Here is a 10,144-nt window from a genome sequence, read left to right on the forward strand (position 1 = left end):
AATTCAAGTATTGTCTTTCTCAACTCTCTGTCTCTCTAATTGTAATGAGTTCTTCACTGCTTTGTTTTCCTTCTATTTATTTACAAAAAATTATGCCGTTGCATTCAATAAATTATAGCCGTTTTGCATTCAATAAATTATAGCCGTTTGCCTAATAAATATTAGTTTTATTGAATTTACTTTTAGTGGACCAAAATAATTTATTATTTTTAACCCATTGTAAAAATGTTGAAACACCTCACGGTGAAAACATATTTCACTCTATCGTACTTGTATTGTAAATCCTCGTTAAAATCCAAAAAAAAATTCCGATTAAAAAAAACCTATGATGTTTAGTTGTTTACTAAAGTCTAAACATATTGGAGTAGAACAAAGTTGTTCTTCACTTTAAAAACCTTTGTTATTATTTTGTTAATAACAGATTAGCCTCTATTTTTACTCATTTAGTTCTTTCACCCTTTAATAGGAAAAGCTCAAAAACATTAACCAGAAATTATCATATTCATAAGAAAGCGTACGGAGGATTCAGAGAGATTTAACACATCGTAGAATAAATATTACATAGCAGAGATAGATAGATTTTAGAGAATGGTACAAAGCCGGTTTACTTCACATTCCTTAACCGGTATTCTGCATACCGGCGGCTATACCCTTCATGGTGAGGATAACAGTGTCTTCAAGTCCAGGTGCGTACTCACTCTTAGGATTCAGCTTAACTAGCTCAGCCGCTGGTTTACTAGACTCCATATAGTCCTTAGACAAGTGTGGCCTCACTTTAACATGGAAGCTCGGGTCACGGATCTGCTTAAGCGTGTAGGCTTGGCACACGTTCAACGTCGTGATGTATGGGTCACGCAGCTGCAGCCTTTGCCTCAAGTAAGGATCACCTTCAAGAATGTCCTTGTGACCAGCCACCTAGTCAAGGCAAAAAAAAAAAAATTCATAAAACCGAACAAAGATTCAAGAACCCGTCTGAACAACTAAGTTATATACCTGGAGGAGGAGGCGTCTGGTCTCTTGGTAGTTGACACGAAGCTGTTCACCAAAGGGTTGAAGCTCTTCAGAGACGAGGAGACGGTCGTAGAGAGCAGCGATCCCAGGGTCTCCTTTGGCGAAAACCATTTCGACTAGATCGATTGTGACGCGGAAGAAAGGCCACTGGTTGTACATCTCTTTCAGCATGTTGAGATTCTTGGCGTCTTTCTGGATCACGCGTTTGAACGCTGATCCAAAGCCTAGCCAGACCGGCAAGTGAAACCTTGTCTGAGTCCAGGCAAAGATCCATGGGATTGCACGTAGAGATTCAATGCCTCCGCTCGGTTTTCGCTTTGATGGTCTGCTTCCTATGTTCATCCTTCCATACTCAAGCTCAGGTGTTGCCTATATAACACAAGTGAGTTGGTTAAAGAAAAAAACAAAAAGTAAGGACAAGTGTAGCCTGCCGATTCGGTTCTCTCGGTTAGTTCGGTTCAACATAAATCTTACCGAATTAACCAAAAATAAATTTCGGTTTGGTATTTGGTTTTTGAAATCCTACCTAATTTTTTTTTATTTTGGTTATATCATTTTGTTAAAATTTCAGATAATTTTGGTTATTTTTGATTAGTTTGGTTCGAAATTTGGTTAGTTCGGTTCGGGGTTTTTGGTATGGTGTGGTAATATTTTTTTAAAGAAAACCGAAGTAAACTGAACCGAAAACCGATTTTTTAAAAACCTACCGAATCGAACCAAACTTAACCAAAAATTTTGGATAAGTTCTTTTGGTTAAATTTGGCTAGTTCGGTTTGGGTTTTGGCTTGGTGCGGTTATATATCTATTTAAGAAAACCGAACAAAGTGATTGGCAAAACCGAACCAAAAACTGAATTCCTTTTTAACCTACCAAATCAAACCGAACTCCTAACCGAACAAACTATAAAGTTGGTTCGGTTCGGCCGGTTCAGACAAAAATACTAGGCCTGTAAGTGAGTTGGGTCAAAGAACTTACCAGACGGAAGTACTCAACAAAACGAGGCTCCTTGAAGACAACAGACCGATACTCCTCAGTAGCAATCACAGCCATCTCATCCATAAGAACACGCCACTCAGGCTTAGGAGAAACAGGCGGATGCATCCCATGCTCAAGCGTAGCAGCAGTGAAACGCTGAAGCGTCCTGAAACACAAATGCTCCTCTCCAAAAGACTGCTCAATAACTTCCCCCTGAACCGTCACCCTAAGCTGCCCGTGGATAGTATCCGGAGGCTGAGACAAGATAGCGAGATGCGTCGGCCCACCTCCTCTCCCAACAGTCCCACCTCTCCCGTGAAACATAGTCAGCTTCACTCCGTACTCTTTGGCAACCTTCACCAGCTCCTCTTGCGTCTTGTACAGCTGCCACGCCGCGGATAAACGTCCCGCGTCTTTGCCCGAGTCTGAATAACCGATCATGACTTCTTGCTTGCCGTTGATTCGGTTCCTGTACCACTCTATGGAGAAGAGACGCGCCACCGAAGCAGGAGCGTTTTCTAGATCAGCTAGCTTCTCGAACAAGGGGACGACTCTGAGAGGATGAGTGATTCCACATTCACGTTGTAGAAGCTCGACAGCGAGGACGTCTGATGGAGCAGTGGCCATCGAGATGATGTACGCGCCGAAGCTATCGTGAGGAAGCTCGGAGATGACTTTGAACGTGTCCAACACGTCAGCGATCTCCTCGGTTTTGGGAAGGTCGTGTCCGAAGAGGGGGCGTTTCCCGCTCAGCTCGGATAAGAGCCACTCTTGCCTCTTCTCCTCCGACCATTCTTTGTAAGAACCTATGCCCAAGTGCTGCGTGATAGCGTCTAAAACATCGGTGTGTCGGTCGGATTCTTGACGGATGTCGAGCTTCACAAGGGCGAGACCGAACGTAGACACTTGGCGCAAGAAGTCTAGCAGGCTTCCGTCGGCTATAGGTCTGTCTCCGCAGTCGCATAGCGATCTGTAACAAAGCTCAAGCGGCTCCAAGAACTGGTCGACACTTGTGAACACCGAGTCTTCAGGAATGTCTGAGACTCCGCTTGACAAGAGCTGACGCGCACGCTCGCGCGTGTTGTAGAGTTTGTCCCTAACGTCTCCGAGTATAGCTCTGTATGGCTCATTTGAAGGGATTTGTTTCCAAAACTCTACAAAAACAGAACACACATCAAACATTTCATATTATAAGTAGTTTACGAAAATTTTGTTTTTTTTTTTTTCATATTTGTAGGTAACTTTTAATTTTATTGAATATAGTTTGACCAATCAAATAATAGACTTATTTTTTATTGGTTAAAAATACTTAATTTATATATCAATTTACTACTCCATATTATAATTAATTTAAGAGAAATTTGTTTGTTTTAAAATATAAGAAGTTTTCATATTGTAGGTAATTAACTTTTACTTCTATTGAATATGGTATGAGAAATCAAATAATATAAGACTTATTTTTGATTTGTGACTTAATTTATATATTAATTTATACTTTTTAAAAAAATAGTAATAACTTTCTTAATGTTTCTTAATTTATATGTTAATGTTTCTTAATGTTTTTTTGGGTTAATGTTTTGTGCATTTAACAGAGGGAGTATAACAAACTGTTAGAAGAAGCTTGAGAGAAGGTTTAACACACACAGACCTATATAGTGTTTGGCATCTCTTTTGGCACATCTTTGAACTTCTGCACGTACACGAAGTTCTTCATTGCAACGCCACATGGACATCTGCAAACAAAACCAAAAGTAAGACCAATGCCTACTAACATAAGATCTTCAAACTGTCACTTTCCATTACCTCAAACATAAGATCTTCAATCTGGGAGAAGTAGAGATTAGCAGCCATCATTCTTGCTAGTAAGCATACATCTCTTGTAACTTCAGGAGTCACTCGAGGGTTTCCTGTGGTGAGATTAAGACATGTTTAGTAATTTAAAATCAGTTCATGTTTTCAAGAGGACAAAGAAGTAATAAGAGTGTATAGGTACCATCACGGTCTCCACCCATCCAAGAAGAGAACTGAATGAGAGGTGCATTGTAGGGAACACGCTCGTTGATTCCAATGTTCTTCAAAGCAGTGTCAACGCGTCTCAGGAATTTAGGAACTCCTTTCCAGATTGTCTCGTGGAAGTAGCTCATCCCTGCTCTCATCTCATCTTGTGGTGTAGGCGGAGTTCTTCTGATTTCATCAGTGCGGAAAGCAGCTTGAATCTGGTTGCAACAAAACACATAGCATTAGTAAAATTTCATGTAATAAAAAGAGTTCTTTGTTTGTTTATGTATACAAAGTGAAATTGTTAAACCAAATCAAAACGAATGAAACTACAAAAAATACATTTATAGTGTTTTTTTTTTAATCCAAACTGATAAAGTTAATATAGAAAAATAATTTTGTCCCAATGTAAACTATTTTTTTTTTAAAGATAAAAAGAATATTATATTTAAAATTCGTAAAACTCTTTAGTTTGATGTAATAAAAAGAGTTCTTTGTTTGTGTATGTATATACCTCTCGTTGAAGAGCTTCATCGAGTTCTTGTTTATCATCAGGAGTAATGTCTTTTGCATATAACTGTGTCAAACAATCACGAATCCTAGAAACATTCAAAAACAAAACACATCAGTGAAACAAAGACACAAGAAACCAATAATGTCTGTGACTCAGAACAAACCTTCCAAACTTTTGGAGCAAAGACCGGCGAACAGATTGGGTAGGATGAGCGGTCAAGACCAAGTCAACAGTCTGGTTCTTGAGAGCATCAAAGACCTCTTCAGGGGTCTTGTTAAGCTGCAACAGCCTCTTGAGAGTCTCTTCAATATCGGATTCAGTTGTTGCGGATGCCTCATCAGCGAAGTCTCCTTTCTTAAGCTTCTTGATCCTGCGCCTGTATGCAATCTGGACTTCCTCGGCCAAGTTAGCCAAGCTAAGCATGTTGGAGAATGACTTCGTGACAACGATTGAGTCTCCTGGGTCCAGAGACGTTAGCATGTTTCCGAGCTCCTCTAGCTTAGCAGTGTTGCGGTTCCCGTCGTAATCAGCAGCTACCTCGTAGCATTCTTGAACCTTTTTAGACAAAACACACAAACACATTGTCTGAGTCAGAACGTTAAGTATAAACAAACTCAGTGTGTCTGATCTGCCCGATTTCACTAAAAAGGTTTTAACTTTTGAGAATGTTTGAGGAGAAACAACAAACCCACATGAACAAACCTAAATGTATCTCAAAGTTCAAAATTTTTAAGACAGAACTCAACGTGTCTGATGCAAATTGTGTCTGTGTCTGATCCACCTGATTTCACTAAAAGGTTTGGACTTTTGGGGTGGTTTAAGGAGAAACAACGAACCTATGTGGTGATTTTAGATGAGTAAACCTAAATGTATCTCAGAGTTCAGATTTTAAAGACAAAACCCTTTGCTCTGTTTTAAGACAAAACTCAGATTGTTTGATGCAGAGTGTGTCTGATCTGTCCGATTTTACCATAAAGGTTTGAACTTTTGGGATAGTTTAAGGAGAAACAACAAACCCATGTCGTGAATTTTTGATCAACAGCCTAAATGTATCTCAAAGTTCAGATTTTAAAAATTTTAAGACAGAACTCTATGCTCTGTTTTGTAGATAATAAAGTTGAGAAAGACTGAGAATGAGAAAAGGGAAACGTACGAATTCTCTGACTTCTTCGCCATGCAAATCCTGAAGAATATCGAGAAACCGATCCAGCAAGAGAGCATCGTACTCCACAAGCTTGTCGTCTTCAGAGACCTTAGCAGGAGCAATAAGCCTGAGCTGAGCATCTATGGATCCCATCTTCTTCAAACTTCCCGTAGCCATGGTTGATGGTTATCCTCTCTCTCTCTCTCACACACCTTTTTAATAAAGAAACCCCCTTTAATCTCCCCGGATGTTTCTAGATTGATACAATCGGCGAAAATTCAGGAGTATAAAACCCGATAACGCTGGAAGTGAAACAAGTCAAATAAAAAGATTCGCTTTTTTAATTAATTAGGGATAATGAGGAGATTAAAAATAACAAGAAAGGCAAAACGAGTGGCGTAGTAGAGTGGGAGTATCCCGTGGAACAAGTTTGAGAAGAGAAAAAAAAAAAAGATCGAGAAGTTTCTTTCACGAGGAAGACGATGGAAAGAGGAGAGACATGTTTTTGTTTTTTGGTTTTCTAAAAAGAGTTTGAAGCCTTGGAAAAATCTCAGTAGAGAAAGGTAGTCCACTCGATATGTGTTGGTAGTTGTAGCGTATTTATAGCCGAAACTTTTCTCTTCCTTTTTTTTCTCGTATAAAAATCTATTTAATTATTTTTTGTCAGTTATTTTTTTTTGTCAATATTTAATTTCACTATATGATTACAATGTTTTCCAGCATATAATAATATTTCCACAGCTATATATTCCTTCCATTTCATAAAAAAAATTCCTTTTTCATTTTTCTACATACTTTATGGTTTAAATATCTAACACAGTTTTAAAGCACTCATTCGACCATAACTGCATTTGTAGACCAGATTTTACCTTTTGTAAAATACTTCTAACATCTTCTTTTTTTGTTATTCGTTGAGTGACGAGTCGAATTTTAGTCCGTAATTAACTTGGATAATCAAAAGGTAAAAAGGTGTGTTATCGGGCTTTTCTTCCTCTCTTCAAATCATGCATGCAAGAAATAAATAAACTAGACAAAGTTTATCATGCAAGTTATCTGAACTAAAATTTGATTTAACCATTAACAAGAAAAAATCATTTAATTAAATTAGGTAGAAGTATTTTACAAAATAAATAAGATCTTGTCAACAAAAATGTAGTTCTAAGTGTGTTCCTCCCGATGCCGACCGGATTCGCCGATAGAGTTTATCAAAAAAAAAAAATGTAGTTCTAGTTGAATGAGTTAAAACTCGGATTAAGAGCTTACTAGATCTTGACCCGCACGGATAGTGCGGGTTTTCTTTAATACTAAAATATTTTAGATTATACAATAAAATATATCAATAAATTAATATAATTTGGTGTTATATATTATGTAGTTTTATAATAATATTTGTGTGGCGTATAATATTATTACTATAAAATTTATAAATTTTGTATTTTTGTAATAAAGTTTATTTTAAAAACATTATTATGTAACAATAATAATTTACATAATTTTTATTTTATTTTTAAATTTGAAATATATAAAAAATTAAATTTAGTTGAATCTACATAATAGAGAATTTGGTATAAAGTGATTAATAAAACCAATTTAGTATAAATGTTTAAATAATAAATTGAATTGGTTTTTAACTCAAAGAATACACAGACGTTAATAACAGTACACTAAAATCTTATGTATACGATATGAATAAAGATTAAATGTTTCATCTATGAAGGGATGTGTAATTAATTATATTACATGGTAAAAACATTTAAAAGTATTACTTCTAAGTTGTCTAAATTAAAACAAAATTACTCATGAAATAAGTCATAATTTATGTGATGAATAGATAATATATTTTCATTTTTAAATTATAAATAGAAATGAATATTTCTTTTAAAAACATTTTTAAAATATTTTTAAATTTGTGATATTAATTTAATATAATAGTTTTCAATTAAATTTTGATCCTTAACTAAGAATATTTTCAAATTAAAAATTTGTACATGGTTTAAATTATTACATGTGAACTATATAACATTGTTTTTTAAACAAAATATTATATTAAATAATTAGTAATATGGTAAATATTACAATTACTCATGTAAAAAAATAGTTATGTGTGTAAAATAAAACTAATCACCCGCACGATTTTGCGGGTCAAGATCTAATTTTCGTTTTTAAATTAGAAATATAAATGAATATTTCTTTTTAAAAACATTTTATATAACATTTCCTAAATATAATTTTGAAAATTAAATCAATTTAAAATTGTTATTATCATTAAAATATTATTAAAGGTATTTTATATAATTATTAATTTTTCTTTACAGTCAAAACTAAATTATTATTTTTTGTAATCAACTAACTAAAATTTAGTTTATAGTTATATTTTTTGATAATTAAAATTTTAATTAACTAATCTCTGAAATATATTTTAAAAAGATTCCAAAAGATATTTGAAAGATTTTGTTATATATGTCTTTAAGATATTTAATAGTATTTCAAATAAAAATAAAGATATAAAAAAATATTATAATTAAGTTATGTAAAATTTAATAAATTTTCTAGAGATTGTCCAAATTAAAAATCACATATAAAAAAGTCATGACTTCTATTTTTATTGTATAGATATTAAGTAATATAGATATTGTTGTTGTAACCGACCGGTGGTTTTGAAAAATCTTGTTACATCGGTTTTTAAGATAAACACTCATTTTAACTACTAAAATCTAGTCATATATCATATATTATGGGTTTTAAATTCTGGAGGTTGATTATCAGTTGATCATATATGTACATAATGTCTAAGAAGCGATTATAAACTAAAGCCGACTGATTTGATGGTTCTTTTCAGGTGAAATGCTTCAAATCATCGAGGTGGATCATCACTTGATCATATATATATGATGCGTAAGTGACTAAAAGAAACTAAAACAGAGGTTTTAAGGTTCATTTCAGGTGAAAACATAATTAATTAAATTATAGTAACCGGTTCAGAATTGGAACTATACGATAATGTATTAGTCTGAGGACTGGTTTGATAATGGTTTATATTACCAACATTGATTTCACATATTTAATTGAATAAGGAAGCAAATATACGTTTGTTAACCCACCGTATTATTAAGCGTGGATGGGAATATTTGGAGTGATATAGTTAGGCATATTATTAGTAATGAATAAATAATAACTGATTTCTAGTGATAGTCCATTTTAAAAAATTACACATAAAATAAAGTCGTAACTTCTGTTTTAATATATTAGATATATTAGATTCAAACTTTCTTAGGCAGTCGTTGTGAAGTCTAATCTGAAAAAAAAAACACAATGTGGTGGTCAAACCGGACAGTGATGCAGCCAAAGAGTATGATAATTCAGACATCGATTACATTGCTAGTTCTTTCTCTTCTGCACCTCACGTCGCAAGATGTGGCATCACTGGCATGCTACGTGACACGATTTTGCGGATTCTTATCTCTATGATTAAGTGGGCTAGAATGGACCTAGTTTCTTTTGAGATATAAATAGTTTTTGACGTGAGTTTTTCACATCGCCATCTCTATGCTATTTTGAAAATGGCCGTAAGAAAAAATGCAAATTTAATAACGTACGTCGGCCGTCATTACGAAATTAGGAACGGGACCAAACTGCATGGTACGGTCATGATGACACTAAAGTGGACTCGTGAGAGTCACCAATTCGACTTTTTTCTTGTTTTGGCTTCTTTTAATATATCACGAAACCATAACATGTTCAATTGCCTTTATGTTTTCTTTTATCTTAAGTTTTTGTACGAAAGTATCTAAGGAAATATGAAAGTTCGTAAATCATAATCACTGATTACGGGCAGCTATGGAATATGCCAAAGGATATGCTGATTTGTTTCATATTTAGAAGAAAAAGTTAAATAGTTTTTTTTTATTCTCTTGCTTTAATCTATACTTGTAAGATAAACAGATGAAATCAGTATAGCTATGTGAGAAAACATTTTTATTTTTATGAAAGCAAGTAGGAGAATTTTTCAGAAATAAAAAAAGTAGGAGAATAAAAAGGCATTCGAAGTAAACACTATTGGCAGTAATGAGTTTCAGAAAACAAAGGTATATAGTCAGGACCGGCATGGACCAAGTATAACGAAACATTTGGTTTGGACCCCCAAAAATTTTGAATTTTTTTTTAGAAACATAGACCCTAAATTTGTAAAAAATTTAAATCTTTAAATTATTGAAATTTTTAATAAATCGTCAAAAACTTTCAAAATTTCATGGCCGGCCGTAGGGGTGGGCGTTCGGGTTCGGATCTGATATTTCGGATTTTCGGGTATTTTGGTATAGAGGTGTAGAACCCGTTCGGGTATTTTTGTACTTCGGATCAGGTTCGGGTATTTTCAGTTAGGTTATTTCGGATCGGGTTCGGATATTTAGATTTTGAAGAAAAAAATTTAAAATTTTCATTTCTCAAATTTCATGTATTAAAAAATATAACTTTTACTTAACTAATTTTCTATTTTAAATAGA

At 34.2% G+C, this 10,144-nt stretch overlaps 1 protein-coding gene across 1 annotated transcript; it reads right to left on the minus strand.

Moving 5' to 3' along the window:
• Window positions 1–478: 478 nt before the first annotated feature.
• On the minus strand, window positions 479–6,216 carry LOC106341866 (phosphoenolpyruvate carboxylase 2). Its single transcript, XM_013780596.1, has 9 exons — window positions 5,652–6,216; window positions 4,662–5,053; window positions 4,499–4,583; window positions 3,980–4,202; window positions 3,790–3,893; window positions 3,635–3,719; window positions 1,987–3,140; window positions 994–1,380; window positions 479–915 (listed from the first exon to the last, which is right to left on the minus strand). Exons 1-9 carry the CDS (start codon window positions 5,817–5,819, stop codon window positions 619–621), a joined length of 2,895 nt encoding a protein of 964 aa, XP_013636050.1. The 5' UTR covers window positions 5,820–6,216; the 3' UTR covers window positions 479–618.
• Between the last annotated feature and the right edge of the window lie 3,928 nt (window positions 6,217–10,144).

This window comes from Brassica oleracea, chromosome C4, assembly GCF_000695525.1.
Source record: "Brassica oleracea var. oleracea cultivar TO1000 chromosome C4, BOL, whole genome shotgun sequence".
Classification (NCBI taxonomy): Eukaryota; Viridiplantae; Streptophyta; class Magnoliopsida; order Brassicales; family Brassicaceae; genus Brassica; species Brassica oleracea.